The sequence below is a fragment of the Triturus cristatus genome, chromosome 3_2 (genome assembly GCF_964204655.1).
Source record: "Triturus cristatus chromosome 3_2, aTriCri1.1, whole genome shotgun sequence".
Lineage (NCBI taxonomy): Eukaryota > Metazoa > Chordata > Amphibia > Caudata > Salamandridae > Triturus > Triturus cristatus.
The window spans coordinates 445587755-445613646 of NC_140584.1; the positions used below are offsets into that span (position 1 = coordinate 445587755).

The window sequence follows — 25892 nt, forward strand, 5'->3', positions numbered from 1 at the left end:
CTAGTGAATAGGGCCCCAAATGTGCATTCTTTCTTCTCCCCATTCAGTTCCGATATGATTTGAGATAATGGGTTGAACTGCATTCAAGTTCCCCAGGTGTGACTTGGGGGACATTAATTTATTGTGCTGCTCTGTTTTATACTTATTTTGTACTTCGCTCCTTGCCCTATTGTTTTATACATATGCAGTCCTGTGCTCTTTCTGCTGTCTGGCCAAAGCTTTTGACATTTTGTTCTCTTCTGCGTATCCACACACTTTGTCACTTTTAATAAACGGTCACTTCACTTCCACATTAAAGTGGATTAACAAAGGACTACATGGCAGATATAGCATCTCTCGACCGTATCTTAAATATCTGGTACTTTATACTTCACCATACTACTAGTTACCTGTTTGCTAACTGCTCTTGGAAGGTTGTATGATCTGTTACTCCATCTGCATAGGATGGTGACCGGGCACGATTACTCCAGGCAGACACTGAATGAGAGATAATAAATATGCATTAGAAAGAGCAAATGAAACAAATTAATACAATTTTCAGCATCTATTACCATGCAATTCAGAAGCATTTCTTCTGTTTGATATGCACAACATAAGATGGCAGAGTTGAATATATCTCTATTGTGAGTATCTTCTTTATAGTCACAAGTATGTTTGAAGGTTTTAGCAATTTTCACAGCCAGGACACAAGCAATCTGTCAGTGAGATGCCAGGTGTGAATTCACTACCCATTTTCTCTGATATGTGTAATTTTACTCTCTTCTACCTATTTGTATACCTTTTCTCCCTACAAATGTGAAGTACTTCACAGGTTCCTACTGTTCCCTTGTAGAACTGTAGCTCTCAAGCAGGCTACCAACCGCAAAAAAAGATGCTTTGGATTTCATGGCGTGCCCCCTTGCAGGCTTTTTTTTAAACAATGGGGTTGGGGAGTATGTGGCTGGCCCTTTCTTCTTCCTACTAGAGTCCTTCTGCAAGGTAAGTACAAGTGTTTCAAAGGTAGAGAAGGGAGAATGCCAGGGGAATCTGGCAGAGACAAAGCCGGTATAAGGAGTGGCATAAAGCACACATATTTTGTCTGAATATCTTGGCCATCAAGTAGGAGTTCCACTAGCAAGCTAAAATACTCTGCTAATCTTTCACAACTTAAAATATGTCTTAATTCTATTTACTAACTAGGAATTATCTGTGTCTTGTGGCTAGAGGTTTTGGGATATCATTTTGCTTAATGATGTTTCAGGATAGGCGGGCAGCCAAGGGCTTTATAATCATATTGAACAACTGCAGTTACATCCAAGTATTTTTAAATTCTTCATGGCATGGTCTCAGGGAATCTCCTATAATAGAAGCTCTGGATGGCACAGGGGTCTGGAAAACCAAACACACACCCATCTTGGAATTTACAAAATAAAAAGTTGTACCATCATATTTTGGAGGAAGCTCTGCAACATCTGAAGGCACCCGCATGATTGAAGTATAATTCATAAAAAGTGAGAATGTACCTTATCAAATATCTGTAAAACTGGCCAGAGCACAAAATAAGAGGACATCCTTCGCCAAGGTAGAGTAGCACTTTTGAACTCCCATTTACGACAGGAAAGAATGCTCACAGTACCACTCGAAGCAAACAGATAAACCAGAACTACTGTTGAAACTATTTCCCCCTCACATCCGGTAAGAGAATTAAACTATAATTTCTGATCAGCATGACTGTGAATATCTGCAGACAGGGCTATACATGTAAATAATAGGGTCCCGATTCACAAGTGCAAAACCGCTTTTTGAATTAACAATACTTGGCTTTACAGTCGCAAAATGTAATACTCATGAGATTTTCATGAGATTGATTAAGGTCAACGTGGAGTGAAGATGACTGGAAATAAGCATTTCAAAGGTGTAATACTCTGAGTTTGTGCACACCCAGAAATGTATACATCCTAATTTGGAAAAGGATGTTAATTTACTCCTCACAAGAGCACAACCAAACCCCTTTTCTATGTGGGAAGAAGACTGGAACACCTCCAAAATAGGTGGAGGTGAAGAGGGAAGGAGATCTTTATGGATAAAACAGTTTCCCATTGGACATTTGCTTTTGCTCAGCAAATTTAATCATGAGCGTTGGAGAATGGAACTCAAAAACGTTTTCCCGGGGCACACTTGGAAAGCTACGGCTGTCACAGGTTTGCAGGCGTACTCTGAAAACTTATGTATTCCAGAAAGCCATAAATCTACACCCATGTGCGATTATAGATGTGCAGGTCAGATCTACGACTTTAAGAGTAGGTCCCAAGTTTTAGAACCTGCACCCACCACATAGAGCATAATTATTATTTAAAAAAAATTTAAAATTGTCAGGGCCCAGGATGGTTTAAAGATTGCTCATCAATTAGAGCATGTAAATACTAAAGATAAAGCCCTAATATAATTCAACCAGGAATTTCTTTAGTATTGGGTTTTATCAAGGATGCTTTCACCTTGAAGAAAGTCTGTACCATCTTCCAAATCAAAGTTAGATTTTTTGCTCTCTTCCTCATTGTTATCAAATTCTTAAGGACAGCATTTAATTTTTTTATATTTTTTTTGGATTCTTTATTTACTTGAATGTCCAACATCTCCCTGAAGATCAACCCAGCCAAGATAGAATTCCTATTATTTTGCCAAGAACAACAAGCAGGAAAACTGGCTCAATTACATGTCCCTTGATGTCTTCAAATACAAACATTCATGGAATATCAAGTCACTTGGATTTACTTTGGACACCAACCCCAAACACTAAAAACAACGACAGTCTGGTACTAGATCTCTTTTCTAAAGAAAGTGAAACCGTTTCATCTAGGGAGCGACTTCAGAACAGCTGTTCAGGCCCTCATTCTCTCACTTCTGGATAGTGGCATCTCCATGGTTTCCAGACTCCACACCGGTACCACTTACGGACATCCTACAGACTGTAGCACGTCTCATACATGACCATAAGAAATATGATCATATCACGTGCTTCCTGATGGAACTCCATTGACTTCTCTTGCCGGCCGACACCATCTTCAAAACCAAGTGCATTGTTTACAGAGCGGCTTGGCTAGCACACCTACATATTTGGGGGATAAGCTCACAATTTGTGTTGCCGCTCGGCCACCATCAGACTGGAGACTAAAAAAGTGTACAAAAATCAAAAATTCAAAAAAAGCCTTTTTCATTTATGCACCAGAATCTGGAACAGCATCCTTTTATCGGTAAATACCTCCCCAACGCTGCTTCAGTTTAGGAAAGAATTGAAGACACACCTTTGTAAAGAACACTACATCACAATACAGTAACCATCCAATAACCAGCTACCTCTGTCATTCATTGACTTTATACTGGTCTTTGACCCTGGACTGCACTTGCTGCCTTTTCAGCTAGATTTGCACTATACAAATACTACATACATACATACTCGCATTGTATGAGTGGACTTTGGCACCTTATGCTATGCTTATTTGTATTGCACACATCATCCAGGAGGGTATTATGGCACCTAAGAAGGGGGCCCTTGGCAGTCTGTGGCCCACTGGAAGAGCCAGGTTTTTAGTTTCTTACAGAACTCTAGTGGCTCTGATGTGGAGGGTGAGATCATTCCAGGCTTTGGGGGCGAAAAGGTACACCACCCAGTTCTGGTTCGATGGATCTAGGGGATATGAGTGAGGAGGAGATTGGCCGAGGGAAGGTGACTGACCGGTTTGTGAAACTATCAGCTCTTGAGGTATGCTGGGCCTTGACCTTGTAGTTCTTTTTAGGTGCGTATGAGGCGTTTGAAGAGGGCCCGTATGTGGATTGGGCACCAGTGATGATCATTAAGGTGTTTGGATATGTTACTGCGGTGTGGTAGTTTGAAAGTGAGTCTTGCGGATGCATTCTGTAGGACTTCAAGCCTCTTGATGGGTAGGGAGGTGATACCGATGTACAGGGTGTTGCCGTAGTCCAGTCGGCTGGTGATCAGTGCTTGCATAATGGACCTACAAATGTCCAGCTGCACCCAACTGAAGATCTTTTTGAGTAGTTTGATGGTGTGGAAGCCAGTGGATGTGACCACGTTGACTTGGTTCGACATCGAGATTTGGGGCCGTATAATACAAGGTGCCCCAAGGGCGCAATGGGCATTTACGCGCGCTTTGTGTGCCCCCGGGGCACTTTGGTATTATAGAAGGGGGAGCAGATGCTTGTGCATCCCCTTCTATAATTCGGATAGCGGTGGCGCACTTAAAGTGCCAGCGCTATCAATAGAGCGCGTTTCCTCATTTGCATAGGGGCGTGCCCTATGCAAATGAGCGAATTCATTTGACACTGCACCCGCGCCATATTACAGATGCGGGCGCAGAGTCAAAGAAACCCTCAGAAGGCGCACTGACAGTGCGCCATTTAGAAGGTGGCGCACTGTCAGTGCACCCCCTGAGAGCAGCCCCTTGCAGGCGGGTACAGCCACTGACTGCAACCGCCTGCAAGGGGATATCTAATCCCCTTGGAAAGTGCAGGCAGGTGCCGCCTGCATCATGAAAACACAGAGCAGTTGCTCCGTGTTTTCACATGAATGCGCTGCCCCCAGGGCAGCTCAAGTTTGCGACTGCCCCCAGGGCAGTGCATTCACCATAATGGAGTGCACTGACATTTGTTTGTGCCCAGCGCACCTTTTCAAAGGTGCGCTGGGCGCAAACAATGCCAATACATAATAGGGCCCTTGGTTGCTAATCAAGATGCTTCCAAGTCGAATTGGATAGGTTTGGAGTAAGTTCTAGCTCTGAAAACCACCATCCTGATGACCAGAGAGAGAGGTATCTTTTCTGAATAGGAACACTTCCGTTTTGTTGCTGTTTAAGTTTTAAGCAGTTGGTGTTCATTCAACCCGTGACCTTAGGCATATAGCAGATGAAGGTCGCTTAGGTGTGTGGGGAGTTATCAGAGAGGAGGATGAGCTGGATGTCAGCGTAGGAGATGATGCTTAGTCAATGAGTGTGGATGATGTTGGCGAGGGGGTTAATGGGGATATTGAAAAGTGTAGGGCTCAGTGAGAAGCCTTGAGGGTCGCCGCAAATCAAGTTGAAGGCAAACGATGAATACAGAGCTAGGCTGACTGTTTCAGTGTGTCCTGAGAAAAAGGAGCTGATCCATGAAGTGCTGTGCTGCAAAATCTGGTATTGTGGAGGCATTGGATGAAGATGGGGTGGGAGATCGTGTCAATCACTGCCGATTGCTCTAGGAGGATGAGTGCAGACATGTCTCCCTTGTCCACAATGAGGCGGATGTCATCAGTGGCAGTGATGAAGCCGGTCGAGGTGCTGTGGTTGAGCCAGAGTCCAAATTGGGAAGGGTCAAAGAGGTGGTTCGCGATTAGGTGGTTGATTAGTTTTTCTAAAACTTTGACTAGGTAGGGGAGGAGGGAGATCGGTTAGTAGTTAGCCCACCTGTTGTCCACCGAAGGTTTCTTCAGGAGTGGTAAGATGGCGGCAGTAACGTCTTATAGAGTGACACAAAGTTTGCTCTGTTTGAAAAGATTCCTCACCCTATCACTTCTACTAGTTAAAAGTTGTTCTGTGAAAGAGCCCAAGAGCAAAACCTATTAAAATAAGAGTGAAAACGCAATACCTTTTTCTTCTCCTTGTTCACCAACAATCCAAGCTTCCTTTCCCCAGGAGTGTGCCATTAGTACATTTTCAATGGTGTAACGAAATCTCTCAGTATCCAGATTACATCCAATTCCAATCACTTGGTTTTCTGGAAATCCACTTAGTTTCCACACAACATGTGTCATTATATCAACTGAAAAAACAGTACAAATAAACAAAAGTAAAGACAAAAAGTTAAGTCTGCAGCCAAAGATCTATGTACCAAGAAAAACAAAACCGGACTATAATCACCCATCAATGTTTGCTTGAAGCGGAGGTTCAGGCTGCACTTAAAAAACAAATACAATGAGGAGACAATCAAGAAGAGATAGGAAAAAGTTACTTCCCTTCAGTAATGTTCTTTCTGGTGGATACTCTACCTGCAGATTCCTCACCTTCAGAATATCCTTAGGCTGGATCCCCATAATGGATTTGGAAGATTTAAACAGCATTGCTCCTGTGTGCTAGTGAGTGGCGCTGTGTGGCTCTGCCTTAACTTGGTTCCATCCCAGTAGATATAATGGAGCCACATGTAAGCACCACCCCTGCATGTCGACGTAAGTTTCTTTATAGACTCTGTCTGCACCCTCGAACGCCAAGTGCCACAAAAATCAGAGGTATCAGTGTGCAGATCTCTAGCTTGAGACCTTTTTAGATGTAATAGAGACCTTTTACAGAATGGGGAGGTGGGAAGGCAGTGGGGAATTTGGTTAGTTGCCAAAAGTAACCAATTTGATCTTCTGATGGATACTGCTAACCCCAGAGTCCTCAACTTTAGAAGAGATACCAAAGCAGTACCTCCTATGGTGTTACATCTGTGGAATGGCTCAGACCAAAATATCCTGCAGGACTGAACGGGAGTAATGTTCTTCCAGTCGGATTTGGCTGTAATGGCAGTAGTGCATCGTGAACAATTGCACTGATTCTGATATCACGAACAGGCACTCCAAGTGGCAACACAGTGGTATCAACCTTGGTCAGGGTGGAATAGGCCCCGGTCCTTCTGGACACTGTTTGTCCCAGAAAACCCCACAAAAAGCTGATCATCCACCAAAAATCTTTGGTGCGATTGATGTAAAGTTCAAGGCTCTATTGTGGTCCAGTCAATGGAGTCTCTCTTCCTCTTTTGGTTTGCCCAACGTGAAAAGCAGTCACAAGCTTTGGCAAAAAGGCCGCCTTGTTCCTTAACACCAGTTTATCTGGGAGAAATGTGGTTTAAGGCAGCTGCACCAAGAGAGTTTGGAGTTCACTCGCGTGACGAGCTGAAGTTATTGCAAACAGGCATACAGTCATGAGACATAGGGAATAGCTATGCATTTGTTTTAAGGGAATCTACATGAGGGAAGGGAGGACCAAACCATGATCCCACTTTGTCATCACAGTGCGTTGTGGAGGAAACATACGAGTCAAACCTTTCAAAAACCTAATCACAACAGGTGATTGTTCGGAAGGCTGGTCCAGAAAACACAGAAAGGCAGAAAGGCCTGACAAATAACCTTTAATGGTGCCCACTGCAAATCCTTGCTAGGCCAAAGTTAAAATAAACAGCAAGACATCTAACAGTTTGGCCTCTAATGGGTGAGTGTTGTGAGAGCCATACCAAGCCACAAACGTGACCCAGCACGAGGTGTAAACAGTTTTTGCAGAGGAACCCCTCACAGCAAGTCTGACATCCACAACTACAGGCAGAAGATCGAACATAGTCAACAGCTGCTGCTCAATCTCCATGCCTGGAGTTGAAAATTGAGCAAGTTGAGGTGCAGGACCATGCCCTGCTGCAATAGAAGATACTCCAGAAGCTGTACAGTGATCGGAGGACAGCTCCTCATGCCCACAAGTTCCAGGTACTACACTCCTCTTGTCACATACAAAGACACTAGAATGACTGGGGCCTAGTCATTTTTTTCACTTCTTCAGAACTCAGGGTAGGAGAGTTACCAGTGGAAAGGGGCACCACTCTATTCAGAATGGGTTTCTGAGAAAGAGCCGTACTTTAAAACTAAAGCCAAACGTTTTGACACTGACCATTTTCAACTGTCACAAAATTCTAGCCAAGGTACTCCCCATTGCTGGAAGATGCCCTTTGCCACCTCAGGAAGTCATCGTCCTTTTGTGATCTGGCAGTTACTGCCGGCTGAGTTTGCCTACCTTGGTGCTCAAAGATCACGCCGGGTGATTCATGACCAAGAAAATGATGCTCCAGCCAGCTCCAGAGACATAGTGCTTTCTGGCAAAGGATCCACCCCACACTGTTTGTTGCAGTATCACATGGTGGTGGTGTTGTCCATGAGAATCTGAACGTCGCTTTGATGGAAGGTAGGAAGGCTTTCTGAGCTAGGAGAACCCCTGCAACTCCAACAGATTGATGTGAAGATGGGTCTTGGCAGGAGACCAGAGTCACCTGAACTCCACCTCTCCCAGATGACCTCCACATCCCAGCAATGACACATCCGTCACCACCCCTGGCTCTGGGTGGGGCAGGCAAAGGGGTATGTCACTGGTCCAATTGCGGTGGAGCACCCACGAGTAGAGGTCTTTTGCAGTCTTCAAAACCTGGATTGAATCCAACAGGATTCCTTAGTGCTCTGCCTATTGAGACTTTAGAAGACCACACAAATGCTACCTGGCATAGTAGACAAGCAGAATGCAGAAAGCCAAGCAGCCCAGAAGCCTCAGAGTCACTCTCACTGAGACAAGGACTAATGCTGAAATATCGGGATCATAGTCTGAATGCCCTGGACTCGTTGAGGTGGTGGAAAAGCCTGCATCCAGAAAGGCCCCAATGAAAGGGAGTCTTTAAGAAGGGGTCAGGGGTGACTTTGGTACATTGATGGTGATCCCCAATAAAATTAGAAGGTTCGTTATCATCTGGAGGTGGTCTATGACAGCCTGTGGACAGCCCACCTTCAACAGCTAGTCATCATGATAGAAGAAAACAGGAATCCCCAACCTCTGAAGGTGTGCTGTGACCACTGCCATCACTTTTGTGAACACCCAAGGGGCACTGGTGAGGCTGAAGGGGTGCACCATAAACTGAAAATTCTCTTGGCCTATTTTTAACCACAAGCGGCATCTGTGGTATTTCACGATGGATACATGAAAGTAGGCTTCCTGCATATCCAAAGCCACCATCCAGTCATCTGGAACCAGGGCAGACAGAACCTTGGCCAACATGAGCATCTTGAATAAGTTCTTCCACAACAAGGCATTCAGAGCGCAGAGATCTAGAATAGGACGAATGCCTCGGTCTTTCTTCGGCATAAGGAAATAGTGGGAGTTACAGCCAATCCCTATCACCAGAACCTTCTCTATGGCTACCCTGGCCAAGAGCTTGCACCTCTGAAAGCTGCTCTGATATGGGTTGAATATGCAGCAGATCGAGAAGGAATGGTAGGGCATAGCCCCATTGAACGATAGGAATGACTCACCTGCCAAATGGTATATCAATTGCAGCAAATGCCTGATCCTGTCTCCCACCTGGTGGTCAAGCGCCACTGAGGGTAAACTAAAGCAGATTGGCGGTTGCTGCTGCAAGAGGTGGGGACAGGGGAGTTTGCTGTCTCTGGTGGCTTGGAAGTGGTCTGCTTGATTCCCACCCGCTCCTGAAAGGGCAGGGGTGCCTGTTGTGGACGCAGTTGGCCTTGGCATTGGCAGTATGCCAAACCTCCGGAGTAGAGTACAAAGGCCTAAGGATCATGCAATGGAAATATTTTCATTGAATTGTTCCAGCACTGAGTCACCCTCTTCGTTAAACAGGCAAGATCCATCCAATAACATATCTATCAAAGAGGCCTGCATTTCACCAAAGAAGCCCATAGATCTCATCCAGGCATGATGCCAAAGCACCAGGCAACCGCCTGCCAGGCTCAAGCAGTTGGTGGTGTCCAGTCCAAAATGTATTTGGTCACATTTTAAATCAGTGGTTTCCAAACATTTTAGAACCATGACCCACTTTTTATTCCAACAAACCTTCGCGGCCCACTTAGCTTTAATGGACTTGCGGCGGGTGATTTTTTTTAAATGTAACTAAAGCATTGTGTGGTAGAGCACTGTCATTTACAGACATCACATTTACCATACAGTTTTACAGAAAAAACTATAACACACACACCAATGATGATGTTTGCAACTTGGGTTTTAGTGAATCTTTATCATTTGTGCATCAGCAAGTAAACTGTCTTTATTTTTTTTATCCCATTAAAATCGTTGTTTCAATCACACATCAGAAATACAAAAAAAATGTGCTTAATTTTTGCTTTCCTGCCTGCTGAATGGGTACCATTCATTTGCAGGTATTTACATTGTGTTTTGTGATACAAAAAAATTACCTCCTAAAGCCTTTCCTTTCACACTCTGTACACAGCATAATCTGCTTTACTTTTCCTTCTCTGTCGGACTCTAAAGTGAGACGAGTTTGTAAACCCCAATCCCCACGTTAAAAAACATATATGCAGCAATTTGTCGAAAGACAGAGCTTGACATTTGACCTCTGCCTTTGAAGCACAGCAAATGTGACAAGATAAATACTTAAACTAAAAGGCTTCTTTATTTTTCGCTTGGTCTTTCACGGCCCATCAAAATAGTTTGCGAAATTGCGATCCACAGTTTTGGAAAAACGGTCATTGTTGGCTTGAGCCAGGTTGGTCTGAAATTCCTCAGGGACTGCCGACAGGATCTCAATGACTAGGTCTCATAAAAGTATCTCTCCAGCAAATAGCTGGCACTGCCTGACTGGAGGCTAGTCTGGCCGATGAAAACATTAGTTTCACGAATCCTTCAATTCTCTTCTACTCTGTATCCGAGGAGGTCGTAGGGAATGAATTGTGGTTCATCGTGGTGGTGGAAGCCTAAACCATCATAATTTCTGGCATAGGGTGTTGTATCAAGAAGTCAGTGTTGCCTGCGCCGGCCTGTAACATCTGGGTACCTCCCTCTTGATCGGTGGGCAGGAACAAGGCTTAGACTGGGTGCTCATTAAGGTGGCACTGGAGGCTTCCTTGACTACCAATAAAGGCTCAGAGGAAGACTTCAGAATGCAACACTTTTGTTAGCACGTTAGCTTTAACTTCCACAGATTGAAGATGTAAATTTAAGATCTCTTGTGCACATCTCATAAGCGGTAAAAAAAGAGAGGAGGCCCCTCACTCCCAAGGGACCAGGACACTACATAATAGTGAAAAGAAGAAATGTCCCAAGGTCAAGAGTGAATACTTAAGATTCACTTAAATCCAGATTCACTCAGATATTACAGTCCCTATAAATAGGGAGTACACACATACAGATTATATTACTAAGATCCCACCAGACCCAAGAGTGTAGTATCAAAAAGGGATTTATTCAAATACATAAAAATCCAAGGTCATAATTAAAATGTTATCAATCACAGTGAATCAATGCCAATTTTCTGTAATCCCTCAAGGCATATACAATACCAGTATCGTGTAAAAATAATTGATACACACTATAATAAATTGAGAACACAACAGGAACTGTTAGACTAACTTGAGAGATAAAAACTGAATTGGGGGGGCGTGGCTTGAGGCGTCGAGATGGCGGTCGCACTCTAAGAGTGCTCCGGACCCCTCCGTCATCCGCCTTGCATCTGGCACCCATCGGCAATCTTCCGAGTCACCTACCTGTGGGCGGAGGTGTCTCTGTCCGGTGGTGCTCCCTCTCTGGTGCTGGTTTGCGGTCCTTGGAGCCTCCTGCAGCGTGTGGCCTGTCGCGGCCTATGTGATCGGCGTCGCGGCCTCTGAACGGCGGGGCGGCTGCTTGTCAAGATCTTTGCCGCCCGGCAGTGCTGCCCTGGACGGTGATCGGCTGTTGCATCGGCCGGCGGAGGCATTGTGGGCAGCTCCTGTAGCCTGTGGCAGGCGGGGCCTCGCTTTAACGTGGAAGGTGGCGGAGGCGCGGGCTCCCGCCATTCGCGTTCACCCGCAAGGCCTCCAGCCGGTCGGGGCCTTGCGGCTGTTGGTCATAGCTGTCTGAGGCGCCTGTGTGGAGACGCGCCGTCGGCCCCGAGGTCCCTGGGCGCAGTGGATCCGGCGGCTGGCGGGGCCTGTGGAGGGTACTCGGCTGGCATGTCGGCCGGCGCAGGGGAGGAGGTGTATGAGCTGGCGGCCTTGCATGGTGAGTGGGTGGACCGGCTGTCGGTCCGGGCAGCGGCGCGGGTGTTGGTGCGTGCCCCCCCCCGCTTCACTTCTCTGGGCCCGGCTCTGGCGGCTGCTCCCTTCTGCTATCCTGAGATGCGGCGCAGCAGTGCCAGGGGCCTCGCAGCTCCTCCTGCCTTGGTCCCGTTGGGGGGGCCGCATCAGTGCCTAACGGTTTCTTGTGGCCCTGGTGGCCGAGTGGAGTCCTGAGCGGCGAGTGGGGGATCGGCTGTTGGAACGGGCAGCGGCGTTGGCGCTCAGAACCCCCCCCCCCCGCCTCCTGTTACTGTGTCCTGGACTTATGGAGGGGCTGGTCAGGGGGCCCAATTGCTGTTTTCTGGGTGACGGGGCCGTGGATCCATCCCGGGAGTTGGGGACGCTGGGCCCTCCCCTGCTGCATTGGCACCCGTGCGGTGGACATTGGATGAGGAGACTCTCCCGGTTTTGGCTTCTGGGGAGGGGAGTGGCGGCATTGCTGGGCGGTGGTTCCCCCCTCCTCCCCTCTGGCATCTCTTCTCGGGGTTTGGCGCGGGGTTCCCTGTCATAGCGCGGGGGCTGGCGCCCGGGTCCCTGAGGGCGAGTGGTGATATCGGACACTATTGTGCGTAGTCGGCCCTCCTGTCGGGTGGCGGAGAACACTTCCTGCATGCTGATCCCGGGTGGACCCCACTGGGACGTTTAGACCGGCGGTTTGGACTGAGTGGCTTCTGCCGGGTGTCGGGTGGCCCAGGCCTCTGTGGCTTCGTGGGTCTCTCGCCGGCCTCATGCGCTTTCTTCCGATCTCCTTACTGCCAGGGAGACTCCGAGACTGACCGCCGGCCATGGGGAGGGATAGGGGCCCCAAGCCTTCATCGGCCCCCACGCAAACCAAGATTGACCGGTTTACCACCTCTGAGCAGGAGCCCGCTGGGAGGGCGCCTGGGGGGGGTGGGGTCGCCGCCGCCACTCCCTCCCCCTCAAGAAAAGGACCTAGGCACTATCCTCCGAGCCATTAGGGCTTCCCAGGCGTCCGTTGTGGGGAAGATAGGTGAAATAAAGGTTGACGTCTCTCTCCCTTGGCAGGACCTCCGGAACGCTACCGCACGACTAAATTAGGCCGAATCCCGCATCTCCTCGGTCGAGGACGATATTAAACAACTCAAAGACCAAGTGACTCACCTTCGCGCTCATACCAAGGAGCTTCATAGGTGGGCTGAGGATGCGGAAAACCGGGCATGTCGCAACAACCTCCGCTTGGTGGGGTTCCCGGAGGGGGTAGAGGCTGGCCGGGCCGCCGCCTTCGTTGAAGACTGGTTCAGGTCCTGGGTGCCAGGCACCGTCTTGTCAGCATGGTTTGTAGTAGAGAGGGCTCACAGATCTCTGGCGCCCAGGCCTCCTCCTGACGTCGCACCCCGCCCCATTATTCTGAAAAACCTCCACTTCAAAGATCGGAACGCTATCCTGCAGGCGGCCCGGGCAGCCGGTCCTCTCAAGTTCCAGAACCATGTCATCATGATCTTTCCGGACTACACCCGGGAGGTCCAGGACTTCAGGCGCTCATACATCGAGGACAAGAAGAAGCTCCGGGCGCTTGGCCTACAGTACCAGCTCCAATTCCCAGCACGCCTTCGGGTCATTTTTCAAAATAAGACCTACTTCTTTGACTCACCCGAAGCGGCGTGGGCATGGCTTACGGAAGAGCGCCCCCTCCGCCAGAAGCATGACGCATCCCCGGAGCATACAAAGTCGCAGCCTGGGGGGTCGGAGGCGCCGGGGTGCCGGTGCCGTACACGGTCGCGCAAGGGGTGCCGGGTACAGGCACCTACCCCCATTCCTTAAGTGTAGCTGCTCCAGATCCTCTTGATTCCTCCAGTCAGTCGAGGTCTCCGCCGCGCCACAGACACCGCTCCACTGAGACTTCGGCGGGCTCGCCACCACCATTGGCCCAGGCAGACTCGGACCTTTCCCGCACCCCCACCCTTTAGGAGACAATGGGGTCTGACTCTATAGTTCGCCCACCATCAAGGGGGGAGCGCCTCGCCGGGGGAGGGCTTGGACTGCTGGCATGTTCTCATCGTTACTCACACTGTTTAATGCCGATGTACTGCATATCCGTTCTTCTGGAAGGGTCCTCCACGCAACCAACCAGAGCGTTCTAGTTTGGTTCAGTTAAAATGGGGGGTGGTCGACAGATGCTTCCGTTCTCGAAGTATAGGGTGGGGGGTAGAGGGGGGGGGGGGTTTGGGACTGGGTTTCCTCATGGTTGTTGTTTGGGGATGTGTTGGTTTGCTCACAGGGTTCCCTGTGGTTCTTGTTTGTCTTGCTGCACCATCATCCATACGGCACTTGGGTCCGCCCCTATAAGGGTCTGTCACATGTGGTCCTTCTCGCCAGCGCGTCGCCACAGTCGCCCCAGGCCCTGCATTTGCCGACGACTCTCATGGGTCTGGTGACTTCGTTAACGACTCCCTGCCTCCATGATTGATGCATCGACTCCGAGGGCAGCCTTACATATTTTATCTTGGAACGTTAATGGCCTACTAGACCGCCATAAGCGGACGGCCGTTTTGCGCTATGCTCAGCGTCTCAACATAGAAGTTCTCCTGCTTCAGGAGACGCATCTGATGGGTAACCACTGTCCCTTTCTTGCTCGTTATGGATATGATAGGGTTTGGCATTCGGACTTTGCCTCGGGGATCCCGCGGTGTGGCCATAATGCTGAAGCGCACCCTTCCATTCGTGCTGACACAAGTTTTCCATGACCCACAGGATAGGTCCGTGTTGGTTTGTGGTACACTCGGGGGCACTCCCATTAACTTTGTGTCCATGTACTCTTCCCCTCTGATGCTCACCACAGCTTTAAAACAGTCCACTGCTTTGCTGCCTACTCTCCCCCTGGGGCCCACCATTATTGGGGGCGACTTTAATGCAGTCTCCACCCCGCTTCTCGACATATCGGGCCCTCCTTCCACCTCCAGACTGGCGCAGGCCAAGCAGTTAACAAACTGGGCTGAATCTCTTGGCCTCTGCGATGCATGGCGACTCTGGCACCCTCATACTAAGCAGTTCACACATACCTCTGCCGCACACCACACGCAGGCCCGTATAGATACAGTGTTTCTTCCATCTACGGATTGCTCCACTATCCAGGATGTCCGCATTCTCCCGAGGGGTATCTCGGACCATTCCCCGCTGCTCCTTAGCATAGGGTCTCCCCCCCCCCCCTACTCGCGTCCAGTATGGCGGTTAAACACCTGGTTTCTTCAGGACCAGAGCTTCAAGAACGCGGTGGGACTGGAATTGAAGCAATATTTCATCACCAACAGGGGATCGGTCCCCTCTTCGGGTACCTGGTGGGAGGCGGGTAAGGCCACCATTCGTGGGTTCGCCAAAGGTCACGTCCGACGGCAGCGGCAGGCCCAGCTGTTGCAGGTCACCTCCTTAGAAGCGCAGGCATTACACCTCGAGCGTTCCCCCTCCACGGAGGACGGTGCTGCCCACGAGCGGCGCCTTGCGAACATTCGTAATGAACTCAGGCATCTCTCCTTGAAGGCTGCCAATCTCCTGTGGCGATCGTCCGTGGCTAGAGTTTATGGGTGGGGGGACAAAAACGGCGTTCTCTTACATAGGCTGGCCACGTACCCCAGAGCGAACCGCATCATTCCGGAGATACTGGACCAGGAGGGGTCGGCACATCGCTCCCCGTTGGCCATGGCTGGCGTATTTGCCGCCTTCTACTGTCAGCTCTACGCCAGGCGGCCTCCGACACAGTCGCTTTGGGAGCTCTTGGAGGCAACAGGTGCTCGCCTCCCTCAGCTGGACCCTCTCGTGCTAGCTGACCTTGACCACCCAATCTTGCAGGACGAGATTCATGGGGCGATCGCACACATTTCGTCGGGTAAGACTCCCGGTCCGGATGGCCTACCCCAGGAATACTATGCAGCGTATCGCGAGATCCTTGTGCCTCGCTTGGTGGATCTGTAAGCGGAGGCCGTTGATATAGGCTCATTCCCGCCCGAGACAGACATGGCTACCATTGTGGTCCTTCCGAAGTCCCAGCCGCCATCTCCCCACTGTGCTGACTATCGCCCCATCTCTCTTATTAACACGGACGTCAAAATATTTGCCGCAATTCTTGCTCAACGGCTGAAGCCCCATCTTACCACGTTGGTCCACCCGGATCAGTGCCGTTTCATGCCCCTGCGAGGTACCAGACACTGTCTCAGGCAGCTGCACGTGGCCCTGGCGCATCGCCAGGTGCTCTCCCCCTACTTGGCGCTCCTTCTCATTGACTTTGAAAAGGCGTTTGATACCGTGGATTGGAAATACTTAGAAGATGTGCTGGTGGCGATGGGCTTTGGCCCCCATTTCCGGCACTTGGTTGGGGTTCTCTATACCCGGCCTCAAACCCGTGTCCTGGTTAATGGGGCTCTTATGGATGCCTTCCCCATTCAGAGGGGAACGAGACAGGGCTGCCCCCTCTCCCCTTTTCTCTTCGCCTTGGCGATGGAGCCCCTAGCGACCTTGATCCGGTCCGCTAGTCCGGTTCGGGGTTGGGAGTGGCCCAATTCTGTGGTGGACAAAATCGCACTTTATGCGGACGATGTCCTGCTTTTCCTCACTGATCCCGCCCAGTCAGGCCCCCGTTGCCTCAAGATCCTGAGTTCATTTGGACAGGCATCTGGCCTCCGAATGAACCCTAGCAAATCGGTCCTGGTCCCGCTCCATCTATCCAGAGAGTGTTATGACTGGCAGTCCATAATACCGCTCCGGCGTCAGTCCTTAAGTATCTAGGGATTTGTGTGGCTCTCCTCCCAGAACTGGGGTAGTCCCTTAATTTTGCCCCGCTCGTGAACAAGGCTAGGGCGGATCTCCACAGGTGGCAGACGCTGCCTTTGAATCCCTTGGGGAGGGTCGCCCTCTTTAAGATGATGATTCTCCCCAGATTCCTCTATGCTCTCCAGAATACCCCCTATTGTTTTCCGCGGGCGTGGTTTCGGGAGTTAGGCACGATGGCCGCTAAGTTCCTTTGGGGAGGAGGGAGGACCCGGTTGGCACTGAAGACCTGCCAGATCCCATCCTTCGACGGGGGCATACCTATATCTCTATTACCAGGCGACCCGTCTATTGAGTATACATGACTGGTTTAACGGGGGCTGGTCCGACCCGGGCTACCGGCTGGAGCTTAGCATGCTTGGATTACCCAAGCTCCAATCCCTAATGTATGGGGAATCCATTCCGCCTTCCCTGCCCGATATCTCGCGCTCTGTGCTCCTAGCGTGGAGGGCGGCCTTACGACACACCAAATGGACACACAGACTCACCCAGCTCACGCCCCTATGGCACGGTACGTGCCTTGGGGAGGTTAGTGGGTTACAGGGGTTCCACAAATAGGATCTTATTGGGATCTCCCAACTCGGCGATGTGTGGGCTGGCGGCCGCATGCGCTCCTTTCAAGACCTCCAGTCCCGATACTCCCTGCACCCGTCACAATTCTACAAATATTTACAATTGCGTCATGCTCTCCTAGTACACATTCAAGACGATACCAGGGTCCCCGAGTACAGCCCTCCAGAGGCACAGATCATGCTGGGTGACCTGGGGAGGGGGGGCATCTCCCGCATTTATAGGACGCTGGTCAACAACACCCCGACCTCTCTTGACCGTCTCAGGGGCCAATGGGAAGAGTGGGTGGGTCCGCTGGATGAGGAAGACTGGCGTGATGCGCTCATGTCACCCAAAATGGTCAACACATCCGCTAGACTCCGCCTGGTCCAATTATATTACATTCACATGACTTACCTGACCTTGCAGCACCTATATCGGGCCGGCTTTTCCCCGTCCGCCGCATGTGCGAGATGCGGCCATGATCCGGCCAACTTCTATCACATGGTATGGGTATGCCCTCGATTGGCTCGGTTTTGGGGAGAGATCGAATGTGAGCTGTTCGAGGTCCTGGGGTGGGAGGTTCCCCATGATCCGCGTCACTCCCTTCTCGGAATTACAGACGGATTAGACGGGTCCCGGAACGAGAAGTTACTGTATAATACAGCCATGGTCGTAGCCAAGAGGGACATTGCTGCCTCCTGGAAACTTCCCATGCCGCCTAGTGTGGAGAAATGGCGGAAAGGGGTGGACTGGTGCGCGGCTCAAGAAAAACCCCTGTATGAGGCGTGAGGGTGTCCTAAGAAGTACCAGAGGGTATGAGGCAAGTGGCTGGAAGCTGTGGACTAACTTGCTCAGTATGGCTGCACTATGTACTTCCTGCTGTGGGGTGGGGTGGATTGGCGACGCATGTATGTCTAGTACTGTACTGTATCAATGCTGGTGCTATCCACAGCTGTGTTGTTGGTGCTTGTCTTTCTATGGAAATCAATACATTTGTTTATAAAAAAAAACTGAATTAGGGCTCTACAGAGATTACCAATTCTGTGATGAGCATTATTCTGATCCTTCACAGGATCATGGAGAAAAGAGACCAGAGCCTAAAAGTGCCCATTCTTCTCAAGGATCTGAAGAAAGAAATACCTATCCGCAGGAGAGAGTGGCCTGAAGAGGATCAGGTGCACAATCAAAGAATGAAGTAGCAGCAACTACAAGGAAGGATACCCTTATGGCACACTCAATTTTATATACAACAATATTAGTAAGAATTCAGTCTTCGGTTGATGTTTTTCATTTCAGTCTTCCTCTTTTTGAGTGCTTTATAATATTCTTCACAACAGCCTCCCCTTTCAGGGGTATAATCCAAATATTGTTCCCGACCAGAGTGCTTATCTCACGATTTCATCGGAGGAGGGGATGGGGAACCCTTTTCAAACTTTCCTTTGGATTCACTTGTTTTCCAGTTTGAACTAATTGCTGCATAAGATTATTAAAACTTCCAATTTATTTTCCTGACCAGCCGGATAACTTGTCTAAAGAAGCCTCTGGGACACCTCTAAGGCCTGCAATTGCCCTGTAATCCCAATGACTTCTTCCTGTTTTCTCACCGAACCTAGCTGACTGGCCATCAAATCCCCAACGACCAATGGGAGACGTATTAAAATTTACAACAAAAGTTAAAAGCTTATGATCACTAAGAAAGAAGTCGGAAGCCTTTAAACCACCCACTAAAAAGAAGGAAGCACATCCTACCACAACATAGTCCAAAATAGTTGCTCCCCTTGGAGAATCATGTGTATGAGCAGCGGAAGAGTCAGAAGGAAACCTCCCATTCGCTATGACCCCATCGGCCTTTCTCAACCCAGCCGCTAACATTTTCCCTCTCATATTAGTTCTTATTTTGGGGGGAAAAAGAGCTTGTGATGTGCGCATGGCTTCCTCTTTTTTTCCCCTACCATTAACCAATCTAAATGAAAAGTTGCTATTTTACAATACAAATCACCTACTAAAATTATGTTTGAAAAAAGGTCCGTTTTAAAATATAAGAAAAGGTCCTTTTTTAAATACAAGAACAACCTCACTTAAAAGAACATCATAAGAGGCCTCTGGGGGGATATAAGCGTTTATCAACATTAGCAGAGGCGTTCTCAGATTTTTGCCATAGTTAAAGTTACTGCCAAAAATAAATCATTTGAATCTATAACATTTGTATCTCCATTGGTTCTTGTTAGAAAGTAGGCATGTCGCCCTGTCCCCTTTGCATGTCCCTTCAGTGAATGTGTTGCTTTACAGTCTATGGTAATAAAATTATCACAAACCAATTCACCCGCACACCGGGTCTCCTGGAGACACACCACATCTGCCGCTTAAGAACTCAGATAATGCAATTTCTCCCTACTATTCTTTGTACCTGCTGCGTTCCACAATATCATTTTTAACACAGTGCTAATAGAGGGGATGTTCGTTGTAGGTGGTTACTTTGAGATAATGTGCCAGATAACCAATTCCATTTGAGGTTATGATCTTTAGTGTGTCCCTGTAAGGAAAAAGTGGGAGATTCTCTAATTGACACTTGTCTACCATGTTTATCTAAATGGATTTTTATCCCCTTGGCGTCATTTAGTGATCCCCCTACTGATAAGTAGAAATTGAGATGGTAGAGATTTTTTATCCACAGCACAATATTCATCCTCTTCTAAAATTGGAATGACATCAATCCCCCTACTTTGTAAACCTTCAATCTCAATATCACATTTACAGTAATTTTAGAATAAAAAGTTATCCTTGATTTAAAGCCAACTTCAAAGGGTGAAATGGAAACTAGATTGATATCACTACCTGGGATAAGCTTCAGGTTCTCGATCTCCGAAAAACATTTGAGCAACAAGGCCCTATTTAATATTAGTTTTCCATCAAACAAGGACATAAAATCCAACCTATAAATGTCCACATTAGACCAAGAAGGTTCTAACCCTTCTAGCTCAGAGGTGCCTCTCTTCTTACCTGAATCAAGAAAAGAAGCAGCCATTGGATTCAATACAGAAGGAATATGAGAGAGGGGCGCCCTTTGATTTACCATTGGCGCCACTGCAGGCCCCTCTGCTAGAGCATTAGCATAACCGGTTTCAAGAGCCGTTGGATTCAATGGATGTGATATGAAGAGGGGAAACACCCCATACACCACCACTGACTGTACTGTAGGATCCCATCCAGTAATTTAACATAACCACTTTCAGGGTCAATACCTTGAGGACATACTTGTAGTGGTTGGATCAAACCCTCCACACTACATGTAGACTCTGTCAGATATATTTTCTATACTTCTATATTTCTTTATCTCTTTTTGGCAAATCTGTGTGTATGTTTTTTCTTCTTTCGTCTTTGCTTTTCTCTCTTTCTCCTTTGGTCGTCGGGCACCTATAGCACCAACATTTTTTCCATGACTAGACTGGATTTAAAAAATAGGAAACTCTTTGTGTTCAACCTTTTTAGATGCACCCTCCAGATTTTTCCTATTAGGAGTAATGTCAGAAATAGATTGTATAGATACAAATGTAGGTTCTGGGATACTCTCTAAAATATATGTTCAGGTAGGAATACCAAATGGGCATTTGAATAAATCAGACTTGATTTCCAAAACTTGGATTCAAATTAAGTGGGATATTGACAAGTCAATCTTCATGGTCTCCTGGACTGAAAAAGCAGATTTCTCTTATATTGCAGCAGCAGAGTGAAGAGTGGATATAATTGATATTCTTACTGAGGAGGAAGTTATAATGGAATCCTTCTATTTGGTACTGCCACAGGCGGACCGGTGTGTCACAAAGTTGGCATTACAAAAGGTACCGGCACAATATAAGAATCAAGTGGATTAGCAAGAGAACAATTCCTCACATCTGCTCCTGTAAGAAGAACCCCCGGTTCAGAGCCAGTGTCCAAAGAAGCCAAAGACAAAGCAGGATCTGGAACTCTTATACGATGAATAGCAATATCAACAAATAACTACCTTATACCCATCTACTACGAACACTTCTATTTTTCCTGTTTTGAAACCATATAAGTCCTGAACAATGATACTAGACTATAGTAATTTGAACCAGCATTGTAAAACATAAGCTGTAGAGAAAGCAGATAGTACTTGCTTAAAAACATAACTTGTATGCTAAAAAAAAAACTGCTAGTGAGATAGCAAATGGGTTCCAAAAGCATAGCTCCTGATTCTAACTATCTAATTTAAACTTGTTCACATTTGAGGGGGACAAATACAAATTTAGGAGACTGCCTCAAGGGTATAAATAGCCAATGGGTGGAGTTTGGCCCACACTACTGAACTGTTGTAGGAGGATTTGAATCTGGTTTCTTATGTAGATATATACATTACTGATGAGGACCTAGAGGAACACTGCCAGAAGGTAAACAAGATACGGACGATACTTGCAGAGGCCAGTTGAAATTTAAACTTCAGAAATTCCAAGATGTGATATCTGAATGTAATTTTCCTGGGATATGAGGTATCCAGTGAAGATAATGGATTTACGACATAGCTCCCACATTATGTAGAGGGAATTATACCATTGCACCAGTTAATTATCCCTATTTTCGTGGGGAAATACTGGAAAGAAGAGCACACTTAAAAGCTCAAGGATTTACAGAAAGACATTATTTCGACAACTCACCTACAAACACGGAACAGCACATTTAATCTAGTAATAAGAACTGTACCAAGTCAGGCATGATTTGCATACATACATATTATGCAGGCCAGACTACACAAACTGCATACAAATCACATCAGAGCAGAGGATCTTTTTGCTCTGATGGAAAAAGTCATCACAGCACTGCAGACAGTCATGGTTAAGGAATGGCCCACCGCACAAGACAAGAGCTTAATTATGACAACGCCTATACTGTCACCACAGGCAGCAACTAAAGGACTGGAATTTTCCTCTAAGGTTCTTTGTGAATTGCCTGGCTTTAGACTATATAATCTGGAGATGGTAGTGATGTCCTGAAAGTCTTGGTTTGTTTCAGCATCAACTTCAGTGCTGAAGGCTGGCTGATGCCCTCTCTGTATAGAGGTTCTGCACTTAGAGATTCCTCTGGAGCAAAGAGTGGTTTTTGCATCCAACAGTTGAGATGATTGTGAGCAATGTGGACTGCCAAACCACTGTCAAAAGAGGTTTCTCACTCAAAGCATTGCGCTCTTGGGGGCCTTTCCCTGCCATGGAGCAAAGGCTGCCTTTGAGTTTTCATCTCCAGAACTCGAGTCCTGACAGGACACCTACATTGGGCAAGTCTTCTGCAGTGCTTACGAGCTACCAGATTGCCCGCTGCTTTAGTCATTAGAGTCGACATCTTCAACGTCATCAGTGACAGGCGTTGGCAGAGTAGAGTCCTGGGTCTGGATAAAGGATTACTGCATCGATCTTCTGTCCCATTGGTGCAGAATTGTCTTTTAGGATTGGAAAGTGAAAACATGCAGAATATAGGCCTTCATCCCTCAGTAGATAGAGGTTAAAGACCAAACACTGGCCTGATCACAAGAGTTTATGGAGCTCAAAATCAAAATGGTGTATTCCCCTTCTCTCAAAATGAGTCATCCTTTTACAGCATGCCCAAGCTTGTCACACAGTCCAGTTCCAAAGCGGTCAATGACAACAGAATGGCCTCAATGTCTTCAAGCTATCAGTGTTTCAGTTGCCCAGCATCAGAAATATTTCTGCAATCTTGTATTTACAAATTTAGATGAAAACACATGAGGCAGGCCAGCAGAAGGGCACAAACCAGGAGCTGGCCACTGAACTGATCAAAGAAAGTTATCACGTCTGAGGTTTGAGAAGAAATATCATAAGACAAATGTTCTGCAAGTCACTTACATAGTTATATTTGTACAACCTGCATGAAAACTGCAGATAAAAGAGGTTTATAAGTTTTCTGAGCACAGGATGCTTTCAGTGGCAACAAACAGGAGGACTTTATTCAAGAGTGGAGAGACAGGCTCGGTATGAAGTCAGGATAACTTTTTAGAAAGACAACAACATCAAAGTTATAGCCTGCTGTATTGCTGCAAAAAACAACTTGAATTTCTATTTAAGTTAAAGAACAGCTAACTGCAATTTGCTCAACAACAGTTAGTAGCAGCAAAAACAATGTTTACAGAATGCTCCAGAAACAGTTGCCTCTATGTTGAGGAGACACCTCAAAGGAGAGACGAAAGGACAACAGATGCTAGTGGCTGCAATGACACAAGCTTCTCATCATTAGTGCCCACTTGTGAAAAATTAGGTCATCAATAGCAGGGGCATGGAAAGAACTGGTTCCAGAGGCCATGGCAGTAATGTGGAAAATATTTAAAGAACAAATCACAGTTAACCATAACTAACGTTTGACAAAGGTGTACAATAGAAATCATTTCTTGCAGCAACACACCAAGCTTGGACTTACATTTTCTCATCAATAATTGAGTGAAGAGAGCCCTAGTTTGCTACCGTTTGTATCAGCTCTCTTTAGAGACTTGGAGCCAGATGTACTTAGCACTGTTCACAAAATACTATTCGCAATTTGCAACCAGTACTTTTGTGACCAGTGTAGTATTTGGCCTACCAACCTATGTACTCATAGGTCGATTGCAAAATGCCTATTCTACCGGGTCGCAATTCGACCTACCACACAAATATAAATGAGGTAGGTCACAAATTGTGACCAGCTAGGAATCAAAGGCATGGTGGCCTGCTGAGGTCAGCAGACCACTATATCTGTGAATGCTTTTAGATAAAGTGATTTATTTTCTCAAATGCAGCGCGTTTCCTTAAAAGGAAAACTGATGCATTTTTAAAAAGAAAAGTGTAAGCAAGTGCCCCTTTTTGACATGGTCACCCCCACTTTTTACCTGGTAACCGATGCAATTTTAACAGAAGTGCACTGGCGTCCTGCTAGCCAGGCCCCCAGTGCCAGATCTCTTTCACTAAAAATGTACAATTGTTCCTTCATTTGGCAATATCTTTAGCACCCCTGTAAGTCCCTAGTAAATGGTAACCTGGTACCTAGGGCATGGATGCTAAAGAGGGACCCTAAGGATTACAGTATTGTAAGAAACTAGCTCTATATATACTGCACCAAAATGAGGTACAGTGTGTATAGAGTCCAAGAGTCCCCAAAGGTAGGCAGAGGTTAAAGTTAGATAGAACCTTACTCTCTAATAGTGGTAGCTTGGTCGAGCAGTAAGGCATTATCAGAGGACAGTGTTAAGCATTTGATGTACCCACTCAGTCAGCAAATTAATTCACTCACTCAAGAACTGAACTCTAGGCCAATTGTTGTATAATAATATACTGTTGTTTATTTTTAGAACCAAGCAGGCCTGGTACAGGTAAGCATTAAATACGTTTCAGTAATAAGTTACTGGATATAGGACAGTTTGAAAATGCAATAGAAATTGTACTTTGTTTGATTTACAGGGGAGCAGTAGTTTGAAACACTTAGCAAATACAGTACATTGTAATGAATAGGCTTTTTCAGTAAATTACAGGTAAGTTACTTTTTAAGTTACTTTTCTAACTCAGTGCTGGAGACCTAGATTCAGCACTGGGACATTTCCTAGAAACAGGTAAGTAATTATGTTTTGGTTATTCGCACAATTTTTAAAGAATATTTTCAGTTTTCAAAACTCCACACTAAGAAACGTTTTGGAGCAGTACATTGAAACGAATGGGCTGTTACAGTAAATTGCAGGTAAGTTACTTTTCACGTTACTTTTCTAACTCGGTACCTAGATTCAGCACTGGGAAATTTCCTGCAAACAGGTGAGTAAACACGTTTTGGTTATTTGTGCGATTTAAAAAAAAAAATTTTATTGGCATTTTATTATACATGTTAACAACGTTAGCGTTATTATAATCGAATATTATTTTGTACATACAATAGACGATAAAAACATACTATTCAGTGGTGCAACAATGCATAGTCACTCAGTATTCTGTCTCTGGAGGTTTCTGAAGTGTCATATATTATGACGTATACTCTGTTCCCTTATTCCCCTGAAGTCACTCGCTGTCTTACAACATCTGCACCTCCGGTGGGGGTTCACAGATGTCGCCACGGAATTTGTTCCAGTTCCCCCATATCCGGGCCCATTTTTTGGGGCAACCCCGATGGATGAAGACCTATCTCTCTGTGAACATCGTGACGTCCATATCACAGCACCAATGTCGGTGTGTCGGGCCAGTCCTGAGCCCCATCGTTGCGCTATATTACGCATTGCCAACGCTATTCCCAGTGTCAACCAGTCTTGAGCTGCGTGGTTCAGATCAGTGTGTTCCCAAATGTTGAGCAAACAGCTCTTTGGTTCAGGTGGAACCTGCACCCTGGTGACCTGTGACATCGTGCGCAGCACTGCCTCCCAAAAGTGAGTAATTACCGGGCAGTCCCAGATCATGTGCCAAAAGGTGCCAATGGCACCGCATTGTCTGAGGCAGAGTGGAGTGTTTGTCCTACCTAGTTTGTGTAGCAGGATACGCGTGTAATAGATGCGATGTAGGACTTTTAGTAGTACTAGTTTTAATGTGGAAGGTATCGCCACTTCCCTTGGGGATGCTAGGGCTGCCTGCCAGTCCTCCTCATCTAGGTCGCCCATGTCTGCTTCGCTCCTTCAGGGCCGTCAGAGGGTCAGGCTGATTATTAATTATTTTTTTTGTATGTCAGGGAGATAGCTTTCTTACTTAGATGGTCCGTGAGAAGTCGGTCT

The 25892-nt window shown here is 47.0% G+C and overlaps 1 protein-coding gene across 4 annotated transcripts in view; it reads right to left on the reverse strand.

Moving 5' to 3' along the window:
- Positions 1–25892, reverse strand: part of UEVLD (UEV and lactate/malate dehyrogenase domains) — a 367733-nt gene that overhangs the window by 59647 nt on the left and 282194 nt on the right. For all 4 annotated transcript variants that reach the window (XM_085648047.1, XM_085648046.1, XM_085648048.1 and 1 more), the window contains exons 9-10: positions 5617–5790; positions 390–477 (exon numbers count right to left, since the gene is read on the reverse strand). In XM_085648047.1, coding sequence (XP_085504173.1) covers positions 390–477; positions 5617–5790 — 262 coding nt within the window. The remainder of the gene's footprint in view (positions 1–389; positions 478–5616; positions 5791–25892) is intronic.